This window comes from Mytilus trossulus, chromosome 13 (assembly GCF_036588685.1).
Source record: "Mytilus trossulus isolate FHL-02 chromosome 13, PNRI_Mtr1.1.1.hap1, whole genome shotgun sequence".
NCBI lineage: Eukaryota > Metazoa > Mollusca > Bivalvia > Mytilida > Mytilidae > Mytilus > Mytilus trossulus.
This window is the reverse complement of record NC_086385.1, coordinates 36,149,057-36,175,349: the sequence shown is the minus strand read 5'-3', so window position 1 is coordinate 36,175,349 and position 26,293 is coordinate 36,149,057. Positions and strand designations below refer to the sequence as shown.

The 26,293-nt window shown below is 32.3% G+C and overlaps 2 protein-coding genes across 3 annotated transcripts in view; one reads left to right on the top strand and one right to left on the bottom strand.

The window, feature by feature from the left end:
* Nucleotides 1-8,446, bottom strand: part of LOC134693948 (serine-rich adhesin for platelets-like) — a 38,636-nt gene extending 30,190 nt beyond the window's left edge. For both annotated transcript variants that reach the window (XM_063554916.1, XM_063554919.1), the window contains exon 1: nt 8,268-8,446. The gene's annotated coding sequence lies outside the window, so the exon portion shown is untranslated. The remainder of the gene's footprint in view (nt 1-8,267) is intronic.
* Nucleotides 8,447-10,576: 2,130 nt separating this feature from the next.
* LOC134695133 (uncharacterized) lies at nt 10,577-13,854 on the top strand. Its single transcript, XM_063556319.1, has 2 exons — nt 10,577-10,686; nt 11,492-13,854. Exon 2 carries the CDS (start codon nt 11,513-11,515, stop codon nt 13,628-13,630), a length of 2,118 nt encoding a protein of 705 aa, XP_063412389.1. The 5' UTR covers nt 10,577-10,686; nt 11,492-11,512; the 3' UTR covers nt 13,631-13,854.
* Nucleotides 13,855-26,293: the final 12,439 nt, after the last annotated feature.

Genomic DNA, 26,293 nt, shown 5'->3' with positions numbered 1-26,293 from the left:
TTTCTTTTTCCAAAATCGAGATTCGACCTTGGATGACGATGACACATTTGTTGTTGAATCTTTTAACTTCTTTTTTTACATCTCTTAAAGACCTGTGCACTTTTACATATCGACAATTATGTACTGAGCCCTGGAATGACAGTCTTAGACACAAAGTATTATATCATAAAAAGGAACTGAATAAACTTATAAGGAAAAAATATAGACAATTTAGACATAAAATGATAAACCAGATTATAGATTCAAATAATAGTTGTCCAAATGATTTTTGGAAAACAATTAAGAAACTGAAAAAGGAGAACTTCAAGGATCCTAGTTCTAACATACAACCTAAAGAATGGTTTAAATATTTTAATAAATTAATGAATATTGATTATGATAAAAATGTATGTAATGACAAGAAAGAGTATACTACTTTTAAAGATTGTAACACATGTACTAAGATGTTAAACAGTTCTATTACAACTGAGGAGGTGGTTATTGCAGCAAAATCTTTAAAGAATAATAAAGCAAGTCGTTCAGATTGTATTACGAATGAAATGTTACAAATATCTTGTTATATGAATATTGATGTGTATGTAAAATTGTTTAATCTTATTCTTAAGTCTGGTATCTACCCAACTTTATGGAGAAAAAATTTTATTAAGCCCATTTTCAAGGGTGGGTGTTTTAATGATCCATCTAATTATCGAGGTATAGCCCTTTCAAGTTGTTTGGGAAAATTTTTTCTAAAAGTTTTACATAACAGATTAGAAAAGTATCTTGAAGGAAATGAACTTATATGTCGTGAGCAAATTGGATTCAGAAAGGGAAGTCGAACAAGTGATCATGTTTTAACTCTAAAAACTATAATTGATAAAGCATTTAAATCATCAAAAAAGATATATGCCTGTTTCATTGATTTCAGGAAGGCATTTGATACTATTAATAGAGATGCCCTCTTTTACAAATTGTCTTATTACAACATAGATGGTCCCTTTTTTAGTATAATGAAAGATATGTATAAAGAGGTTTTGTACTCGGTAAAGATCTCGGAAGGTATCACTGATTTTTTTAATTCCTCAGTTGGGGTAAAACAAGGGTGTATTTTAAGCCCTACATTATTTTCTTTATATATTAATGATTTACCATCTATTTTTGACTCAACATGTGAACCACCCAAGTTAAATGATAATGATATATCATGTCTGTTATATGCTGATGATTTAGTTCTTATTTCTGAATCGGCTAATGGCTTACAAAAATGCCTTGACAAGCTTAGTTTATATTGCACTAGTTGGGATTTAACAGTAAATCTTGACAAAACCAAAGTTATGATTTTTAACAAATCAGGTAAAAAACTTATAAAAGACAAGTTTGTTTTTAGTGATAATATTTTGGAACACTGTACAGAATATAAATATTTGGGTATACTGTTTAAACCATCTGGTAGTTTTACAGAGGCAGTGAGACTTCTTTGTAAAAAAGCCTCAAAAGCTATATTTTGTATTAGAAAACTGTTATTTTCTGAAAATATCAATGTATTACCTCACTTAAAGCTTTTTGATGCTTGTGTTAAACCTATACTTCTTTATTGTAGCGAAGTTTGGTCTCTGTATATGATAAAAGATATTACAAATCTAGAGTCAAAATATTGGTCATTGGCTACCATCAAAGTCCAAATTAAATTTGCAAAAACTTTAATTGGAGTAAATAAATCAGCTGTCAATTTAGCAGTACTAGCTGAACTTGGTATGTATCCAGTTTTTATAGAAGCTTTAAAACTGTCAATTGGCTTCTGGTTGCATGTCATAAAATCTGATAACAATTGTTTACTAAAAGATGTATATTGTTCCAACCTGCAATTAACCAATGGATTTGCTAAAAAGATTGAACAGTTACTTGCTACATTAAATTTTTCACATGTTTGGAAAAATCATGATACTATTTCAAAAAAGCGTTTATTATATGCAATTCATACCAAACTTAAGGATAGATATCTTAATTATTGGAAAGAAAATATATTTTGTGATAATAAATCAGTACATGGTAATAAGCTGAGAACATATAGACAGCTTAAAGAAAATTATAAATTGGAAACCTATTTATTGTTAAATATAGACAGAAAAGTAATAGGGCATTTTGCTAAAATTCGTATTAGTAATAGTGTTCTTAGAATTGAACAAGGGCGTCACACTAAAACCCCTGTAGAAGAAAGAATTTGTCCTTTGTGTCTCTTAGAAGTAGAAGATGAATTTCATTTCACTTTAAAATGTACAAAATTAAATATAATGAGAGACCAACTGTTTTCCAGAATTAGTGAAATAGTTCCCTCTTTTTTCAATATGACTAATGAAGCAATATTTAAATTTTTGTATACGTGTGTTGAGACTGATATAATTAGAATTATTGTTAAATTTATAAGCGACATGTACATTTCTAGAAATGCTCTATTAAGCACTAAATAACTTTGTGGTACCACCTCCTCATATAATGTTTATAAATTTGGTATGATATATATATATATGTTTGTATGTTTGTGTATAACAAATTTGTATTGTCTTGGTATCAATCCTGTAATTTTGGATTTTAAACCAATAAAAATTACTTACTTACTTACTTACTTATCGACAAGTGTATAACACAGGGGCGGATCAAGCTATTTTTAAAAGGGGGTCCAATCCCAGGATAAAGGGGTGGTCTAACTACATGTCCCCATTCAAATGCATTGATCGTCCCCAAAAAAGGGGGTTCCAAACCCCGACCCCTCCCCCAAACCTCACTCCTTTTTGATCCGCCACTGTACCATGATAAACTGGAAATTGTTCTTAGTCTAGAGAGATTTTGAAACAATAGCTTATTAAACAACAAAAGCTAATTTAAAAGACAACACCAAGACATCATCGTGACTGATGACTATCAATAACTATCGAAGTTCCTGGTTTGAAGTATTTCTATATATTGTATGTCATGTGCGGTGTGATCATTAGGTTTTATGATCAATTAAATATATGTTAAAGTGCATTTAAAAATTATATCAAATGTTTTTGCACCATAATTATCATCAAATGCATGTAAAATCTACAATCCTATTAAATATACTGAACGTGATTCTGAATGAGGAAGTAAATCGAACAGACCTTGTAATGAGGGTCTGGGTGGCGGTGGCGGAAAAGGGACTACAAAAGTAAGGAACATGGAATAATGGAGTGACAATATATAAAGAAAATAGAATAATTGGGGCCGAATTTAAAAAGAAGAAAGAAAACTTTGAATGGCTTGAAGATCAAAGAAAGTAGAATTGAAGGACTCACCTCCATCATATACCGATAAGGACACGTCATTGCTAATTTGGCAGCCACGAAAACTCCTTGTATCTTAATATTTATATCACGCGATAAACGTTCTAACAGTTTACATAATTCGGAGGTGGGATGAAAACATCTACAGTAATGTTTTATTATCATGCGAATTTTTCATATAATAAACAATTAAGAAAAACCTGCTATACGTCAATGCGACAATTTTTGTATGACTCATTCTGCTGGTTTTTTTCTCGGTTGTGTATTGTTTTTTAATTAACTATCATATGCTGAATGTTTCGTTCGTGCATTGTTTTTCAACTTTTATCATATTAATATCGCATGTGTCCTAAATTTGATCTTTGTGGTTAGTTTTCTCATTTTAATCATCCAAATCTCATTATTTTTATATTCCATTTTTTTTTTATAATATTCCATTTTTTATATAATTGTTTTTAGGTTTGAACCTTTCTAATTTCAGACTGGACCGCCTTTCCTTAATGCTAATTTTACTGATGATTCATAAGAATATACTCAAATAACAAGGGAGGGAACAGTTTGGTGATCTTCAGGATGTCAGTAACAAGCCACAAACGAGGGAAAGACATAAATTTTTTATAAAGTCTATATCCTTGACAATGTGATTTAGCATTGGTATATGTTACCACTGCCTTTGAAAGAATACGCCCATTACGTTTTTCGATGTGTGCGTCTGTATGTTTGTCCGTCCGTCCCTCCGTCCGTATCCGGTCTAGGTTTGGTCTTACATAGGTTTAAATATAGTCAATGGTAGGTTAAAGTTTGTTTAAGCATGGTGACATCGCCATGAAAAATAAACATTTGATTAGAAATAAAGATATTTTAATTTTGAATAAACATAATTTCGTTCAACAAAACTATGATGATGAATAAGGAAATGACAAACAGTTGCTTTATAACCTTATAAGTTAACAAGGGTAAATCCCCTGTACCTGTAATTCCGTATGGAGAATAAAAAATCACACATTTTTATATTTTCCAAAAATAATTGTAAATATGAAGTTCAAATACAACTGTTAATAAATTCTTCAATAGTAAATATTATTGAAGAAACGACGAAAATTACAGAAAGAGTAAAATATTTAACTTCCGTCTTTGGATAGCGGGTAGTTGAAAAATTTTAAATGCGTATGTAAATTTTGGATTTTTTTTGTATCAAATTAAATTTCAATATCTATACCTGCAGTCAGAAGACAGGAAGAAAAATCATACAAAAATTAAGACCACCCAAACATTACGCCATTTTTAACAAAAGAAATGTATAAATTTTGTTAAAAATAGTTTTAAAAATTATTTATTCTCGTATCAATTGATTAACATTTGTCCGGGACATTTTTAGCTGACTATGCGGTATCGGTTTTATTCATTGTTGGAGACCGTACGACGACCTATAATAGTTACAATTTTATGTCATTTTGGTCTCTTGTGAAGAGTTGTCTTATTGACAATCATACCACGTCTTCTTAATTTTATGCTTATGACCCAAATCCCAAATCCACAGTTTTGATTCAAATATTGAAAAACAAATTGAAAACAACACGTTTAATGATTGCATGCGTCCAAAGCGCTTTTCTGAATTTACCTATCATCAGGAACGCTCAAAGACCAAACATTTGAAATCCGAAGATGTATAAGTACCGAAACCGTTGAAAAGCTATATGTCAAAAATACCTAAAATAAATAGCCTAACATTCATCTAAAGCCAATTTTGCCTGAGGAAGTTGAAACCATAGTTACTTAATAATTTCAAAATTTATAAACGGACAACTTAAGTAAATTTTGTTTATTCATGTAAATACCGATGCACTGACTACTGAGCTGATGATAGTACCCTCGGGGACTGATAGTCCACCAGCAGAGGTATCGACCCAGTGATATAAAAAAAAATGTAAACAACTGCGTCCTAAGCGCTTTTCTGGCATGATTTACCTTCATCCGTAACGCTCAAAGCCTAACATTTGAAATCCAAAGATGTATAAGTATCGAAACCGTTGAAGAGCTATATGCCAAAGATACCTAAAATAAATAGCCAAAATTCACCTAAAGCCAACTTTGCCTGAGGGAGTTGAAACCATAGTTTCTTAATAAATTCAAAATTTACAAACGGACAATTTTAGTAAAGTTTGTTAATTCATGTCAGTACCGGTGCACTGACTACTGAGCTGATGATACCCTCGGGGACTTATATTCCACCAGCAGAGGTATCGACCCAGTGATGTAAAAAATTGAAATCAACTTTCTTGCGTCCGAAGAGCGCTTTTCTGGATTTACCTTCAACATGAACGCTCAAAGCCGAACATGTGATATCATATGTACACATCAAAAGGAAGCAGAGGGTGGAAGGTGATGTCATTCCTAATGTGTAGATCTCGAAATTTTCACTTGAACATGAATTGGCCATCATGATACCACCTCTTTTTTATTTCTTATTTTAATAAATACAAGAGAAGTCTGTAATTTTTTAAATATTCATTAAAACACTACGTTATGTAAAAACGGTTTTGATAAAAATGCAGTGAGTACCTTGAAAAGAAACATTCAAAGTATAGCAATGAATAAAACACAAAATTGAGAATGGAAACATATCGCGCAAATGTAGTACTTTTCAACAGGAGATTTTCGCGCAAACGTTGTTTTTTTGCGCAGATTCGCGCAAACGAAAAGATGGGATATTGACCAAATATTCCATCATAGCCTTTATCATTAAAGTCAACGGTCAAATACAGTAACAATATTTTATCTGGACGACTCATTTGATTTGATATACATTACATATCGCTATTGAACTGAAATTAATCATTTTGATATATGTCATTTTGACTTCTATTGATATAAAGATCGCAACATGACACGGAGATAATTTATATAAACGTGTTAAAATTGAATAAATGGTTTAAAATTGTAAACATTAAAATCCATTTTGTTTGATTAATCACTGACCCCCCCCCAAAAAAAAAAAAAAAAAAAAAAAACCAACACCACATTAGAGTTATCCACATACGGCTGACAATCCTACATATTCTCACCAATCGTTATATATCAACTGTCTCCCTCCCGCTTTCCCTGCATGCAACTGCTTATAAGAGTATGACATACTCTTATAACTACTGTATGAGTATGAGACGCATTATGAAATTGAATGGATGCTAGTATCTATTAACCCCAAATTAAAAGTCAATGCAGAATGATCGTTTTCAATAATTTGTAATTGTATCGTTCAGCGATTTGAACATAGATATAGGAAGATGTGGTGTGAGTGCCAATGAGACAAATCTCCATCCAAAGATAACAATTTTTTTAAAAGTAAACCATTATAGTTCAATGTACGGCCTTCAACACGGAGCATTGGCTCACAGCGAACATCAAGCTATAAAGGGCCCCAGAATTACTAGTGTAAAACCATTCAAACAGGAAAACCAACGGTCTAATATATATATATATAAAAAAAAAATACAAAAAAAAATACATGTATATTATTGAAAAGAATGATAAATACAGGGTATCAAATTCCATTACACGACATCTTGATGTAAATATCCGTAAACAATTTCAATTTTTACAAATCCCTTCAAAAACCTATCTCAAATTATTAAGATAAGATATAGTTCAGTTTTCAATATGCTTAAGACAAGAACACACGATAAGATTTCGATTATAAGATATTTGTATCATAAGAATTTCTAGAACACATGTAAAATGAAAGATTAAAATATTCTAATGCATTTTTATCAGTTGATAATTTGAATAATTTGATAAAATGCTTTTACAATAATTAGTAATAAAAACAAAGTTACTCTACTGCATCGGGTTCGGTTACTACTAATTTATAAAATTGAGAATGGAAATGGGGAATGTGTCAAAGAGACAACAACCCGACCATAGAAAAAACAACAGCAGAAGGTCGCCAACAGGTCTTCAATGTAGCGAGAAATTCCCACACCCGGAGGCGTCCTTCAGCTGGCCCCTTAACAAATATATACTAGTTCAGTGATAATGAACGCCATACTAATTTCCAAATTGTACACAAGAAACTAAAATTTAAAAAATACAAGACTAACAAAGGCCAGAGGCTCCCGTGACTTGGGACAGGCGCAAAAATGCGGCTGCCGATGATCTCATTTTGTATATGTATCTGGGTTGTTTCACAATGCAGGATTCGATCGCGGATATGTGTGCACTGGAAGAATAGTTGGTGGTTAGTTATTTTGGTCATGAGTTATCCTTATACAGATTCCACGAAAATCGTCCTATAAATGTAATGATTTATTAGAAGTAAATCTGGTGGCCATTTCATATCTATTTACAAAACAATAAAATTGCTTAATGTATTGTACTATTACATACGGTGCGATCTGACCACATAATGGCATTTGCATGCAAAAATGTATTATTTTTTTTACAATATACACAAATCAAAAGATTAGAGTAGGAGATAAAAGATGTTGGAAAAACCTCCATTAAGCAGCCACTCGGCACAAATAACCAAAAGGCATGTACATATTTCAAGTTTTAAAAACCAAATGCCGAGAAAATGAAATATTTTTCTAAGATCGAAAAAATTATTGACAACAAGGTGAAAACAAAGGGGGGAAGTACCCATCACGAAAACCGAACAAAATCAAACGCTCGATAAAAAAAAACGGCAATAGAAAGAATTAAAGCAAAAGTCCAATTCAGTAATAAATTTCCGCTCAGTAAAACCATTTGTCATGAAGGTATCGACCATGCATGGAAACTTGTTAAGTATCTTAAAAGAATATACATCATCAGATGTTCCTGTATGTCCTGATTCTTTTATTCTATATCCGAAGTAGGAATTAAACAGAGAGGTAAAACATGCGCCTTTAAGATACAAGATGTAAAAATATTTGCTTAGCTCAGTCTAATACGAATAATACGGTCTTTAAATATTTCTATCAATAATGTTATTAAAAATGAAACACAAACCTTATCACACTTTCAATGTCCTGTCTAGTTGTGAAATCCCAAATTGATTACAGCCCCATTTATTGCCTTTTATTGCACCTCTATTAATATATCACCCGGAAAAATTTAAGACTTAATATACATCGAGGGTGTGACCACTATACCTGAGATTTAATGTTCGTTGGGTAATTACGTGTAAGGTATTTAGACTAACCGTTATTTGTATGATAATTTTGTTTATATATATAAGATAAGAAAACTATGCATTGTGAAATATAAAACCATGAATGACGCGATAAAACAAAGGAGTATGGACAGTGTCAACCTTATTACGTATTCAAGATAGTTTCACTTAAGAGTTTATCTGTTATATCAGTTAGTGAATTCGAGAGTGAATTAGTCTTTTTGCCTCATGGTCACTTATAATGCTAATTATTTGTCTTGTAAGCACGCTCATAGTTACATTTTAATATTGGCTTCCAATTTTTAAACGGACTTTGTTAACATATATTTGCGGTCTTTCCTGGATCCACCTCTGCATGGTTACCATACAACTTTGAATGAGTTAAACCAAGGAGGTTATATTAGATCTAATATAACCTCCTTGGTTAAACCAATGCGAAGAGGTTAATTAGTAATACCTCCTCGTTCATATCATATTGAATATTATAAAGCTATAAATTAATTTAAAAGTGCCCGGTATGACAATCTGAGAGACAATTAAAGACAATTAACCAACGGGTGTCAGATCATATCAGCCTCAGAGACTATTGCAGAGACCGTATAATACAATTGTATTAGCATGATTGGGTCTCTGATACAAGTACAAAAATGAAAGAAAAAATGAATATGAAAAACAACCGCACGACAACCACTACATAACAGTTTCCATCCTTAGGCCATGCATAAAATAAAATGGTGTGGCATTAGCTTAACATGTATCCGGCAGTGATGAAAGGACACAGACGATAAGACCAACTGTAAACACCGGTTGACAAATCCGCTCGAGAACCCTTGTATGTATGTATTTTTTTTCGGTTCAAAAGGAAGACTTCCTGGTAATTATCCTAAATGTTTGAAAAAGTGTAATGAATTCATATACGTGCATCTGTATATATAACGATAGAAACTCAATTAAAAATTTCTTATTTTTTCAAAGTCCACTTTCTCACAGAACTGAGTAACTATAATTCGGCATCAACCTCAACAAACTCGTAATATTCGTCACTGGACATTGAATATCAAGTACAATTGTGAATACAAAAATTACATAATTTCTAACTGGACACAAATATCTAAAGGACTTTTATTTCTATAACGTGTATTTTAAAATTATATTTAAAAATAACATTTTTTAGCATTACGCCCCTCTCTGAATTAATTACCAGTACTAGTATATTTTATTCAAAATACTAGTAGGCAGATTAAAAGAGCATTTACATGTAACAGAGCGGGGACTATCGATAATTCTATCCTTTCAAGTGACCGTTCTTTTGAATCATAAATAAAGTAGAAGAAATGGTGACACATAGATAGTGATAAAAAGTCACGATTTACAAATCTATGTATTGAACTAGTCTTTTGACCTTCCTTAATACTTAATATAATTTATGATATTGATCTAACAGCTTACAACTCCTTGGACAAATAAATAGTTAACAATGAAAAAGTTTTATTAACAGGAACTTGTAATAAGGAAGTGCGACATTCAAAGAAGGTTTTCAATAGTCTCCCTTGACTTTAATACCATTGTGGCATGGTCATAGTGGCACGTTTGATGTTTGTTGTTACATGTAGCTCTCTTTCAAAAATGTATAGTATATTTGAGCGTTGCAGTTCTCAATATAGATACAAATTAAGGGCATCGGATTTAATGTCCCAATATCTGAACGGACGTTTGCGACGTACTTGTACATCCCGCACAGCCAAACGGACGCAACACAGTGGCACTTAGCCTGGTTTCTACTGTAAATCAGGACAAGACCAAAAGTTACCATATTTCTATTCCCCATTCACCCTTGGCAGTCTTTGATCTCAATTGCAAAACCATACATTTTAAACGTAAAAGTATACATAGTCTGTCGGTTCTTCGAGTAAGATGTTAATCATTGCATTACTAAACTATTCTCATTTCCGTCTATTCATAAATGCAAATGCTTTGATTTTATAGGAAGAGTCTTAATTTGACGAAGCCGTTAAAATTACGAAAAAGAGAGAAACAAATGTGTCGTATCAAATTTCAAATGGCATTTTACTTTACTATTGAAATTAAATGACCCTTTGTTTTAAAATAGATATTAAAACAATACAGTTTTACACTGTAAAGTTGTCTTTCAAATTTAACGAACCAACGTATACACAATCACGGTTACCGATTGTTTTGTTTTGTTCAATTTTTATAACAGAAAATATGGAGAGTTTTGATTTTCGTATATAAATTGTAAGTATTAATGACTAATGATATTAGAATTTCATATTTGTTATAATGCTCTTATATATATCAAAATATCCTTATAAAACAGAGTAAAACTAATAATATTGATGACGGTTCTCTATATATATAACCAGATTAATCCATCATTTTTCTACAAAAGGAAATGACTGTACCAAGTCAGGAATATGATAGTTTTTTCCATTCGTTTGATGTGTTTGAGCTTTTTGATTTTGCCATTTAATGAGGGAATTTCCGTTTTGAATCTTCCTTAGAGTTCGGTATCTTTGATATTTACATTTTTCTATGTCAAATCATAAGATTTCGAGCAGCACGAAAAAGTTAAAAACTAAAGTGGCATTAGCTTCGATTTTGACAAATAAAAGAAATACGATTCTTTTTTGTTTCAAGTATCAATAACGTAATAGGACTAAATTTTTCCAAATAGCCCTAAAACAACGATGAGGTATAATTGACTTCAAAAAGAGAGACGACAGATACCAAAGGGACATTCAAACTCATAATTCGAAAATAAACTAACAAAACGCCATTGCTAAAAAATAAAAAGATCAACAGACAAACAGAAAAAAACCTTCAAAACACAAAACACTACAAAAAAACACAAAACACTACAAAAAAACTAAGACTGGGCAACACGAACCCCATCAAAATATTGGGGTTATCTCAGGTGGTCCTGAATCGATCCATGAGTTTAAATATCCCTTTCGTTACTTCGGCCCATCTTTAATACAAATGAAACTTAAGTCTATAATTTGAATTCTAGCTTTAATGTTTCGTTACTGTTATGCTTCAGTTTCAGGTACGCATTATAAAGATGGCCAGTGCAATTAAAGCAGCAAAGGAAGAGCTAATATGTCACATTTGCAAAAACAATCTGAATGATCCGAAGACATTGTTGTGTCTCCACTCGTTTTGCAAAAACTGTATCCAAGGATTCATCGTTGAAAATGTAAAAAACGCAAAGAAGCCAAAAGGATTTGAATGCCCAACATGCAGACGAGAAACAAGCGTCGCAAAATTCATTGGGAAGGCACCCGTGGATTGGGCAGATGAGCTTCATACAAACGAGTCCTTGGTCAATATTTTGAAACTTTTAACACTAAGCGATGACCAAACGTCGAGACAGTGTCCTTTCCATATGAGTAAAGAAGTTGAGTTCTTCTGCGAACAACATCTCACGTTGGCATGCTCCCTCTGTGCAAACATTACCCACAAAACATGCGAGTCGGTACTCCCGCTTTCAGAAGCAATAAGCAAACGCCGCACGAGCAGTAGCAAAATAATATCAGGTCTTTCGGAACAAATTACCATGACGGAAAAGGTGATGAACAATAGGCATGTTCAGCTAGAAACAATTGAGAAGACAGAAATGGATATTAAAAACCAACTCGGTGATATGAGACAAAGGTTTCTGGATTTTTTTAGCCAAATGGAAGGAAGAATTTTAGACAAAATTGCGCAAGCGAGAATGAAAGAGGGCGGAGTTCTCCAAACGGAGATTGATATCTGTCACGGACTTCTAAATGAAATTGAAGACTCTATAAAAACTGTACAAGAAGCATTAGAGTATGCGGATGAAATTAAATTTCTTACTAAATATAATGACCATCTGAAGCGTTACAGTGAACGACAACAACGGATAAAGACAATGACGGAAAGTCTTAGGGATATAAGAATATCCTTTCAGGCTAACCGCGAAATTGAACATCATCTATTCCAGATCAAAAGCGTTGGTACACTGAGCATAGACAGAACACGTAGTAAAATAGCTGGACTAGGACAAAACCACCATGAATTTCTTGGTACTAGTAATCAAGATTATATGTATGATTTTATAAATGTACCGAAGACAGCGCGATCAACCGTTGACATTGCATTTGTCAGGCCAAATACACATCGACCGACTACATACAACCCGAGTTCGACGTCACTTCCGTCAATAAGATCAATCAGCGAGAAAGGAGATATGACGTCAAGAACATCTCGCATGTCCTACGTTGAAATACAATCTCAGCGAGACCCACCTCAGGTTGATTATGAAAATGAGCAACCAGGCGTCAGTATCGCATACAAAAGCTCAAAGACGATCAAAGCGACTTTGAAGACTGAACTTGATGTTGCAGTTGCTTTTCAGAAAGAGTGTTCTATTGAAGGTGCTGCATTTCTGAAAAATGGTTATATCGTGTTGTCAGACTCAGCAAACAGTTCACTGAAGCTGCTCAATTCGAAATATCAGTTTTTGACAATGACCAAATTTTCTTCTAACCCTGGCGATATAACGACTGTGGGTGAATTTGACGTTGTTGTGTGTCTCCCAGACACCATGCGCCTAAAACATCAGAAAATTGAAAACGAGCGTATCTATTCTGGAGAGGTTTTGTCTGTTAGCGATAAATGCTACTCTGTTTCCTTCAACAAAGGAACACTTGCCACGTGTTCAAACAAAAGCATTTACGTTTTCCAACGTGACCATAACGCGTGGCTCAAAACTACGACAATTCCAGTACGATCCGAAAGTCTGATGTACATCGCCGTGGATCCATCGGGAGAAAAGATCGTCGTTACTCGAAACGGTCATCCAAACACTTCAATTATCTGCATGACAATCCGAGGAACAAACATTTGGAATTTCTCTCACGAGAGTGTCAAGCTACCACGTGGTGTTGTTTTCTATGGCAACAAGATTCTCGTGGCCGCTTGGGATCAGCATAAAATACTTCAGATCAGCTCCGATGGTCGCCTAGAAGGGGTAGTCGTGAACCAAGGAATTCAATGGCCATGGAAAATCAGTCTTAATCATCGTGGGGACAAGATGATTGTCTCGCAGTGTTACTATAGACTGGCAACGAAAGAGAAAAACTGCTTGAAAATATTTAAACTGAGCAAACCGGAGCCTAAAGAGATTGTTACAGACCAAACTATAGAAGAATAAATAGAGTTTGTATGAAATAGTAGAAAAAAGAAAATTTTACACAAAGGAAAATTTGTAAAACTTTCAAACTTGAAGAAGAGAAATTACACTTGTTCATTAACATTTAAGTTCTAATGCAATCTATGAGATTGGTAGTAGTTTTAAAGAGCTAGATCGTCTGTCTTTATGAAGAAGAAAATATGATAATTGCATATACATTGTATCATTCAATATTGAAATAAAAGAATGCCCCCTCCTTTTTCTAAATTATAATTCACCCACTGTTAACAAATTCGAACTTTGAGTATGCAGGTTTATATGAAAACTAATCTAAGCAGAACGGTTTCCATAGCGTTAACTTTTGTTCACATCGTTTGCATCCCCAAAAGTACTTTTTTTGGTTCAATTTCAATGCCGTGAGTCATTGTTTTTCTTTCCAAGATCTAAAGGTTAAAATTACCATAGCCGTATTTGGCACATTTTTTTGGAATTTTAGGTGCTTTTCAACTTTATACTTGTTTGACTTTCTAACCATTTTGATCTGAGCGTCACTGTCCAGTTTTATGTAGATGAAACGCGTATCAAATTATAAGCATGGTACCTTTAATAACTATTAAAATATTAAATTTGATGCAACTAAACTTGGGTAAACATGCAAATATGCACATGTACCATGCAATAAACAAGCCCATAATCCGGGTACAGTCAATTACCGATGTGTTATTTGTGGTGTCACGTTTATGTCATAAGACATCTTTCACAAAAAATAATGCTACAAAATAAGGATAGAACAAAGCGGAATTCCCATATTGACGTCATGGCCAATAAAAAGATATTGCTAAATCCTGATTTTACCTATTGCGCATATATAAATAAGAGATATTAAATATTGAGGATTTTGAAATAAAAATCAACAGACAGTTGTTTAGTTCAATTGGTTTGTTAATATTACTCTTTTAAAAAATATAAAGAAACTTAATTGTCCCTTGGTGTAAAGCAAAAAAACGTTTGACGTGATAGTTTTTAAAAGAAGGTTTACTTGTGTAGTCTTCAGAGACTTCAGTTGGACCAAAAAGCGAACTTTTTCACAGCTAGGCTTTCAATTCAGCGAAGATTTGATATGTTAGTCAGTGAGAATGACGAACAAACATCAAACCAAGGTCAAAATAAAATTGAGAAAGGAAATTGTGAATATGTCAAAGCGACAACCACCCAACCATAGAGCAAACAACAGCCGAAGGCAACCAATTGGTCGTCAATGCAGCGAGAATTCCCGCACCCGTAGGTGTCCTTCAGCTGGCCCCTAAAATATGCATAATAGTACAGTGATAATGGACGTCATACTAAACTCCGAATTATACACTAGAAACTAAAATTTTAAATCATACAAGACTAACAAAGGCCAGAGGCTCCTGACTTGGGACAGGCGCAAAATTGCGGCGGGTTTAAACATGTTTATGAGATCTCAATCCTCCCCCTCTACCTCTAGCCAATGTAGAAAAGTAAAAGAATAACAATACGCACATTAAAATTCAGTTCAAGAGAAGTGCGAGTCCGATGTCAAAAGATGTAACAAAAGAAAATAAATAAAATGACAATAATACATAAATAACAACAGAATACTAGCAGTTAACTGACATGCCAGCTCCAGACCTCAATTAAACTGATTGAAAGATTATGTCTTCATCATATGAATATCAGGTACAAAAGGATAATTTCAAAATATAAAATTACAACTAGACGAACAATTTAGTAATATTACAAACGTTTTGCCAAAGTAATGATAAACATGTCATAAAAAGTCCAATAAATTCAATACGGAATCGTCTGACGATTTGAAACATCTTGACGTATTTGTAAATTTTGCCTTGCTGGTCATGTTTGCTTTATCTATTATGATATTCAAGATAATAAAAGCAAACATTAAACAAAACGCCATTTAAGGGTGATAAGTCATAAAAGAACCAATTCAAAAGCCATGCATAGCAAATCAGTCTTAATGATCGTGGGGACGAAATGATTGTCTCACATTGCTTTTATAGACTGGCAACGAAAGAGAAAAAATGCTTGAAAATTTACAAGCTTAGCAAACTGAGGCCAAAAGAGATTGTTACAGAGTCTGACGAAAAAAGAAGGAATAAATAGCGTACGTAAGAAAAGGGTAGTTTAAAAAAACATCTCACACGAACATGGCGAAGAAATAGTTTTGAAACATAAAAATTTGAGCACAATTAGTTAAAGAAGTGTCAATTGTTCAGTCACATATAAGTTAGCAATTCAAAGATGTGATACTAATGTTCATGGGTTTATCTAGCTGTAGAGAACAGTAGGGAAATTTTAACGAGCTTCATCTATTGATATTACATCTATGCATGGCTAAGCATTCATTGAAATTTTTAGTAGTTTTAGAGACCTCATTTCAGACATTACGATGAAAAACAGATGATAATGACTTATATATAACAATAACAATACAATTATAATTTATTTACGTCTCACCATCAATAATACAGTATACACATTTCACATTATAAAAGTAAACCTTTTTAAAACATCAACACCATTCTAAAAAGAATTATGAGAGACGGGTTAAAAGGAACTAGTATTTACAAATTTCGTAAAAGCTATAATAAAACAAAAGTTAAACCTAAAACATATTTACATCAATTATCGGTATAAAAGACGTCTTCTTCGGTATAAAATAAGCTTGCAGGTTTTGGCACATATAAATGACATACATATTTTATCATTTTTCTTTATTTTCAACATTGAAATAAAGAGTATCCCTCCTTTTTTCAAATTCTTAATCATCAAACATTCAATATGATGGTTTATATGAAAATAAACTCATCATAGATTCCAGGATAAATTAACCTAGCTAAGCAGAAGGGTTTACAGAGTGTCAATTTTTGTGTACGAATGGATACAATTTACAATGTTTGCTTCCCAATATTAAAAAAAGTGTTAAAGTGCTAATAAATTTTAATGGTTTTTGTTATATGTTTTCATAAAAGAAAAAGGTCAAAAGATGTATTGTGCTGCAAAATAAACAATCTTGGGTAAACATGCAAATATGTACCATGTTATAAACAAATCACGAAGTCCGGGTACACATCATTACCGATACATTATGTGTGGCGTCACGTTTATGTCATAAGACATATTTCACAAATAATAAGTGTATAAAATAAAGAAAGAACACAACGGAATTCCCATATTGACGTCATGCTCAATAAAAAGATATTGCTAACTCCTGAAACTACTGAAACTCATGAACTCCTGATTTTACCTATTGTCCGTTGATGTGAGAGTGTTAGAAAACAAAAACAAATAAACGTCTTCATATTAATTGAGAGCAATCTTATCACAAAAGACCGAACTTTGATCATAGCTTGTCTTTAATCTAAACGGTGATATGTTGGTTAGTGAGACAAATGCATTATCAATCAAAGGTCAAAGGATAATTTCATAATTCTTGTAACAGTTTGAACAATCACTACACACCTTCCAACAGGCCCTTGACTATGCGAATTTACAATCAAGCTATTGGACCAATATAAAGATTTGTTCATGGTGATTATCGAGACAATGGTAAAGCATTGGGTTGTCATTTCCTGTTTGCTAATTTAAGTCTCAATTTAACTATTCAAATAATTGAGAAACAAGGCAAACATGAACATTTGGGCCTAAGAAAATGATAAAAATATCATTAAAGGCAAACAACTCCAATACGGATTCGTCTCACGATTTTAAACATCTTGACTCATTTGTAGATCTTGCCTTAAGCTTGCCGGTCATGTTGCTTAATCTATTATAATATTCAAGATAATAAAAGCAAACAAAAAAAATCCCCATTGAAGGGCGCTAAGTCCTATATTAAAGAACTTTGCCAAGGAATTCAAAAGCCATGCGTAGAAAATCAATCTTAATTATGGCGGGACGAGCTGAGTGTCTCGCAGTGCTACTATAGACTTCCAACGAAAGAGAAAAAAATGTTTGAATATATTTAAGCTTAGCATACCGGAGCCTAAAGTATAAATAGTTTTGAAACTGAAACTTGAGTACAATTTGTTAAAGAAGTCAAAATTATTCATTCACATATAATTTATGCATTCTTTGGAATTGGTAGTAGTTTTAAAGAGTATTTTTCACACAATACAAAGGTATATTAATATTGTATCATCTAACTTAACTAGTTTTCAATATTGAAATGAAGAGTGCACATGTCCCTCCTCTTTTCAAATTCTTGTAAATAAATTCGAAAATTTATTATTAATTAAGGTTAATATGTAAAATAGTCTAAGCAAAAAAGTGGTCAGAGTTTCAACGTTTTAAGACAATTCACATCAGCTTCAAAAATTAAATAAAAATAGTTATTAGATAATAATGGGGTTTGTTATTTTTTTCAAATAAATAAGAACAAATATTTACATGCGATGCACAACAAACAAACTTGGCTAAACATGCAAATATGTGCCATGTAATAAACAAGCCCATAATCCAGGTACACAAAATTACTGATAATTTATTTGTGGTATCACGTTTATGTCATAAGACATCTTTCACAAAAAATAATAGTACAAAATAAGGGTAGAACACAGCGGAATTCCCATATTGAGTTCATGCTAAATATATAGATATTGCTTGATTTTACGCATAGTAAAATATAAAGCGCAAATAAAGATTAGAGATATCAAATTTTGAAATGAAAATCAAGACAGTTGTTTAGTTTAATTGTTTTGGTTTAAATACTATTTAAAGATAATCTAAAGAATCTTAGGTGTACCTTTTGGGGACTTGAACACAAAGCGGTTGACGTGATTGTTTTGGAGAGAATAAATCAACATTTAGTCAATGGTTTTCATATGTCCAAAGATCTTCAGATTGTGTTTCCCTCGGTTTTAGTGTGTACTCCAGATTTGTTTTTTCTTACTCGATGTTGGACTTTTGAACACAGGTATACTACTGCTGCATTATTTACCTCAAAAGGTGAACTTTGTTCACAGCCTTGGTTTAATTGTTGATCAGTCAGAGTGAGGCCACTATCAACCAAGGTCCAAATGATAATTAAATGAAAAGCCTGACCACTTTCAGAATACTTAATTTCAACTTAACAAAGTTTGAATAATTAATACACATCCCTCTACGGAGTTCCAACAGTATGGAAATGTCTAACAAAGCTGTTGGACTAATACAAGGGTTTTATACCCTTTTTCGCTTAAAAATACTTTTCAAGACTTGTTTATTCTTACTGTATATTACAAGTAGAACTATGTGACCTAGTCGAAGTATTTCTTAAAAGTATTACTAAAAGTTAATTTAAGGGAAAATGCAACAGAACAAATTCTCTGAACAGTTTAAAATCACACTTTTAGTTTTTCTTAATTACATAATATTTGTTATAGCGGAGACTTTTTTAATTGAGCACCCAGCTGGGATCGCAGGCTAAGCTCATTTTGGATAAGACCAACTGCCGTTGCGTTGTAAATTGGTGATGGGTATGCCAGGCTCTGTTGATATCCTTTACACCAGTATCTTGAACAATATATTTTAGGTGAAATAATACTGGTTTGTGCACCGATCATATTCACTGTACAATATTCCTGCACATGCACACAGTTGCTCACAGTATCATCAGTTACTTATCCGTGCTACACTACACAAGTAGTGGTACTCAAGATAGTGGAGGAAATAATAAAGAAGAAGGTAGACAAATTTCCATGTTTATGAGTTCTTATTGTTTTAAATGTGCCTGCTGTATATTTTTAATGAGATATATAATCTTTGATTTGCCATTTGTCGTTTTAAGAAAAACAAAATATTGTTTAAACTTTAAAAGTTCCAGAAGATGTTCGAAATACTACTACGCTATAAAACAATTACCTCATGTAATTTGCCAGATGAAGTGCTGAAATGATACAGGGCATCCAATTTCCAACAACATCTTGGTGTAAGTAGCAGAATATTATATGTTTTTTTAACCTTTTCATCTCTTTAATTGCACTTTTGATAAAACCAATTATACTATTACATCAGATTAATAAAATTGAGAATGGAAATGGGGCATGTGTCAAAGAGACAACAACCCGACCATAGCAAAAATAACAGCAGAAGGTCACTAACAGGTCTTCAATGTAGCGAGAAATTCTCGCACCCGGAGTCGTCCTTCAACTGGCCCCTAAACAAATATATACTAGTTCAGTGATAATGAACGCCATACTAATTTCCAAATTATACACAAGAAACTAAAAATTAAAAAAATACAAGACCAACAAAGGCCAGAGGCTCCTGACTTGGGACAGGCGCAAAAATGCGACGGGGTTAAACATGTTTATGAGATCTCAACCCTCCCCTATACCTCTAGCTAATGTAGAAAAGTAAATGCAGAACAATACGCACATTTAAAATTCAATTCAAGAGAAGTTCGAGTCTGATGTCAGAAGATGTAACCAAAGAAAATAAACAAAATGACAATAAAACAAAAATAACAACAGACTAATAGCAGTTAACTGACATGCCATCTTCAAACATCAATTAAACTGATTGAAAGATTATGATTTCATCATATGAATATCAGGCACAATCCTTCCCGTTAGGGGTTTAGTATCATACCATCATAAAAAAAAATAGAAAATGTTTATGTAGAAATAAAGCAGACCACATGTGTTATGAATATAACGATCCAAAGAAAGTTTTATTTTTTTTCTTTCAGCGGAAATACTTGAGTGTGTACTTATTGCACAAAAGTTAACGTCACCATTTGGAAGATGAAAAAAGAGTTCTTTTATTATTTGTAAAGATAGAAACAAAACCTCTTGGTGACATTTGACTGTTTTCTGCTCTTTGGTGAGGTTATCTCTTTGACACCTTCTCGATTACCTTTATCATTTATATTGCCATGTTATCTGTCCTTTAATTAGTTGATTGGCAAAATAGCTCTTGTTAACCCTCCAATACTTATAATTGTGTGGTCAGCCATATGGGTCTAATCTATTCTGGTGGACATTTTCAAAAGGATAAGCATCTGTTAGCCAGTATGTGTCTGTGCATTGAAATTTTAAATGATAATTTTGAGTGTAAATTGTTGTTTTACAAAAATAAACTTTTTTTATTTTACTTTTTGTAGTCGCTCTCGCTTGACCAGGTGCATGTATGTCTTCCTCGAATGAGTTACTGGTAGAATAACTATTATAATGATGGATTGTTCCATTGTCGAAGTCAATGCTAATATCAGAACTCATGGTTACATTGTGGTTGTCAATTGTTTTTAATTGAGAAGGCAGCCAGAGTGCCTACATTGAACCACCAACCTTTGGTAGTAAAACTGGCTATCCTAGTCAATTAAGATCGGAGTGGAATGCATCTACCACGATCAGGGATCAAACTCACAACCTCTGATTTGACAGGCTACATGTTGATTTAGATAAGTGAGGGTAGTTATGGGGTACCTTCATGACGAATTACGGTAAAAATTCTTGCCAAATGACGTTAACAGTAATTTTTAGTGCCTGATGATAACAAGAGTGCACACACTGAAGTGTCTCGCCTTCTTTACTAATCATTGATATTATGTTGATAGTCCTAAGTATAAAGCTTTATTATAACTGTCACATAAACTTAACCTAAACCAAGAAAACTAAACAAAGACCAATGAACCATGAAAATGGGTTCAAGGTCAGATGAACCATGCCAGGCTGACATGTACAGCTAACAATGTGTTTGATAAAAAGAACAAAACTGAAAAAAATAACTTTGACCACTGAACCATGAAAATGAGGTCAAGGTCAGATAACATCTGTCCGCTAGACATGTTCACCTTACAATAATTCCATACAACAAATATAGTAGACCTATTGCTTAAAGTATGAGAAAAACAGACCAAAACAAAAACTTAACTATAACCACTGAACCATGAAAATGAGGTCAAGGTCAGATGACACCTGTCAGTTGGACATGTACACCATCCAGTCCTTCCATACAACGAATATACTTGCCCTATTGCTTATAGTATCTGAGATATGGACTTGACCACCAAAACTTAACCTTGTTCACTGAGCCATGAAATGAGGTTGAGGTTAAGTGAAAACTGTCTGACGGGCATGAGGACCTTGCAAGGTACGCACATACCAAATAGAGTTATCCTATTACTTATATTAAGAGAGAATTCAACATTACAAAAAATCTGAACTTTTTTTTCAAGTGGTCACTAAACCATGAAAATGAGGTCAAGGACATTGGACATGTGACTGACAGAAACTTCGTAACATGAGGCATCTATATACAAAGTATGAAGCATCCAGGTCTTCCACCTTCTAAAATATAAAGCTTTTAAGAAGTGAGCTAACGCCGCTGGATCACTATCCCTATGTTGAGCTTTCTGCAACAAAAGTTGCAGGCTCGACAAAAATGTACACTTTCTTTTAGATGATAAAAAATCATACTATTTTGACGCATCATGTTATTTCCTTTCCCAAAATGATGCTAATGATAATTATTAAAGACCTCTGAAGAATCACAATAAGGACATTTTGGTGTATCACAGTAAAGTTATAACCAATTTGACACTAATGGTAGGGGAAAATGACTGTTTGAAGTCTGACAGTAAAGGGCAGTACTACACTTGACCACTCAGCCAACAAGGCCCCAACTAGCATACAGAAACAAGAATGTGTCCACAGTACACGGATGCCCCACTCGTACTATCATTTTCTATGTTTAGTGGACTGTGAAATTGGAAAAAAATCTCTAATTTGGCATTAAGATTAGAATGATCTTATCAAAGGGAACATGTATACTAAGTTTCAAGTTGATTGGACTTCTACTTTATCAAAAACTACCTTGACCAACAACTATTGTAGGTGGGGCATAAAAACAAGTCAACACCAATGTACAAATAACAAAATCAGAAAATTTATTGCTTTGGAAGACAAATTACTTATTCAATTATATACAAAGGTAATATAGATATAAAGATATTAACAAGAAATATATTTCTATAAAACATAATTCAAAAACTTAATTCACTATCACATGACAAAGTTTTATTTAAAGGTGGGAAAACAAGATTTGAATATTATAAATTCAGAAATTATTGCGATGTTTTTGTTATTGAAAAAAATGCGACAGGGTTATAATTACAATCACTAAAACTCCCATTTTGATTTTTTTTTATATGAAGGTTTTTTCTGAATATCGCAAAAAATAGAAGTTTCATTTTTGTCTAAAATGACAAAATCTCAATAAAAAATGTACGCAATAATTTCTGAATTTACAGCATTATTTTGATCATTTGTAAAAAGAAGGAAATTGCTGAACTTTGGTATACTTCTTTTAAGAAAATCTTCAACTAAGATAAATATATAATATAAATTTAAAATGATGCAATTTAAGCTGAAGTTATCTCTCTTGGTCACCATTTTGATTTTTGGGGTAAAATAGTTCGTCTTTTTATCTGTCTAAACAAATTCAAACATGTGGTACAAAAAAGTCTGATAAAAGATCCTTACTAAATTGTAGAAATGAATTAAGCAAGTCTAGAGACTATAGAATTGCTCAGAAAACAGCTTTTTCTTTAGTCTACCTGTTGGCATAATTTGAATTTTGCTGATTGATAAGGAAAATTGTGCATGTAGACCTCAAAAATTGTGATAAAAGGGAAATACTTTGGTCAAATTGCCTCAAGAGAATCTAGTATTTACTAAAGGGAAGATAACTCAGTACACTGTAAAATGCATTAAATATATTTACAGTATTGGAAAATCACAGTTTTGTATAATTCAAATATTGGGAAGGCAAAATGTAAGGAATATCATATTATACATTTTCTTCAAATGGACAAGTTGGTTTGCTTAATAGCTACAGCGTCTACCATATTGCTTTTTTCAACACCAGCAGTTGATTAAATAATACATGTGTTTTGATTTTTCTAAAAATTTCTACGAAAAAAAATATAAGACATCAAAACCTGATAACAAAGGAATATCAAGAAGTATAAACTACAGTGAAACCTGACTAAACCGAATCCTTTATAAACCGAAAAACCTATCTAAACCAAACATGTTCGTCAGCACCGTCATCAAATTGCATGCGATGTGAACCTGATAAAACCAAATATCGGCCGAAAATAAACAAAATCTTAAGTACCGAAGAGGTTCGATTTAAACAGGTTCCACTGTATATAAATATTCAAAATGGAATGTTTTTGTCTATAAACTGTTAAAACTTGTAACATAAAATAAAATTGGCCTATAGTCCTTCAAACAAGAACAGTCTAGAAAAAAATTTATTTGCACCAATATACAATGTATTTTTCATTCTTATATAAACTCTTTTAATTCCAAGTTTCAACCATGTAACTTACTAAATTACATCAGATAGAAACATTTAAATCACCTGTCAATCATAACCCCTCCCCCTTTCTGCAAACGATATTCATGTGTAAAAGCAACATAAATATATTTCTATGCAGTAAATATCAATTGCATACACAAGAAATGTTTAAGTTGAATAGGTAGGGACATATGTCCTCAGATAAGTCCACGCAGAGTTTTCCCAATTGTTATATACTGTTAAGGCAGAAATTTTTGCCATGTTTTTGTTATTGCATAAATTACAAAGAAAAAGTTTTTTTACAAAAATAAATAACCTAGCATTTAAATTTTGACAGCAGTTTTTCATGAATTGCTATAACTATCTTCAATGTGTGCATTTTAATAAATAATTGCAATAACAAATGCATAAAAAATATCTGAATTTACAATATCACATTCATAATTCATATTGAAGCAAGTCTACAACTTTTTTATATGAAATAACAGATCTTTATTCATCACAAAATCTACTCTGACCTACTATGGCACAAAAACTAATTTCTATATTCTTTTTCCAAATTGCCATTTCAGAATCTAAAGGACTATGGGTTATTTCATTGTTCCAACCTCACAATGAAAATAACTTCCTAAACATCATTGGTTAAGTTTCTAGTGTTTAGAATAATTTTAACCAATCAAAACCCTGACATAAGGTTTTGAAAATATAACCCATGATGCATTAGATTTTGAAACAGCAAATTATTTTAAAAAAAATCTGACTAAAGTATCACTATCTACTGGCTTATAAAAATAAAGCTATTAAAAATTTCAATGCCATTTTTATGCTTCGAGTAAATGTTTAGGGATATTGGTCCTCATGTCATATCTTAACCGTCACAAAATAAACACAAATAAATATTATTGTCAACTCATTACTTGTAAAAATATTGATTTTGATCAAGTATCATTTACATAATAAAATAAACAATTATAATAACATATATTATGATCCTGATGATCTGTCATGTGACTAGAAGCTCCATAGAATCTGTCCTGCTCACCTGGTTTCTAAGCTATATGCAAAGCTCTTGCATAGGGGTCTTCCTGGGGATAGTGCAATTAAGGAGAAACAAGGCCAAAAAATAGTGAAAAAGAGCCCCCAAAAAATTTTGAAATATAAAGACCAGTTAATAAGGGTAAAAAAATATTCCAATATAGAGATAAATGGTCTAAAAAAAATCGAGAACAAAATATAAAGGACCACTGTCTCATAAAATCAAATGTTTCACAGCAATTAATACTTAAATCAGAGAAAACATTTTGACATATTTTTGTATGAGGTCAATTCAAGTCCAACTGTTGTGGACATATTGATCATATAAGTAATTGAAGTTGAGTAAATGAGAACCATTTCTTCCAAAATTTGGCACATGTTTTTTTTGGTTACCTATTTCAGAACATAAATACAAAGGACACAAACAAATGCCAAGTTATTGCAATTGCTTACCAGGTGAGCGAAAAGAATATAATTGAGACAATTCTTTAACCTAACTGATAGTATTATATAATAGTTTGCTATCAGTTCTACAAAAATACTTTTTAAAAGCTAGAAGCACCTGCTTGAAGAATGTCTAAAAATATTCTAAGCATGAAAAAAAGATTTGCCACTCTGACCATACTTTTTTTATATCTATATTTAGCACTTATAATTGTCATTCGTCTACTTTGTTCCCTCTTTCAACAAAAACAACAAATTATGCAGTCTATCTTTGGTTCATTTGTTTACCATCGTTACACATAAGTATCAAATAGAATGATTAATTTATGGAATAACTAAAACATTACCCATGCTGTTCTACTTTTATGGATAAAATAATCAACATTTGTCTATATGTTAGGGCCATAATAAATAATAGGTTTGTTTGCCCAAACTCTATCTACCCAGAAAAAAGCTGCCTACTCAAATTCTTTTATTGTCCTGATTTGAAGAAGTTTTTTTTTAATCAAATATGCATGAAGACTAATAAACATCTGATACTTCAATTTCTTTTTTTGAAAAAAAAAAAGAAACTGCCTACCTACCTACTCACTGTCTCAACCTTCGGGTAGGGTTTGGGCAAACCAAAATATTTTTAAGTGTGGCCTAAGTCTGTCAGAACATTGAACGATTTGTCATTGTCACTCTATGGTTTGATAGTCACATATAACTGCTTTTGGCTCTATTGATAGGTTACATTAAATATTTTGTGACTATCAAATTAACAACTGATGACCTCAAATATATGCTTTGGTTATTTCCTATTTTTAAAATTAAATAATATTTTTAACAAGGTTTGAACACATAGAGTTATATGTTTAAAAAGGAAGAAATGTA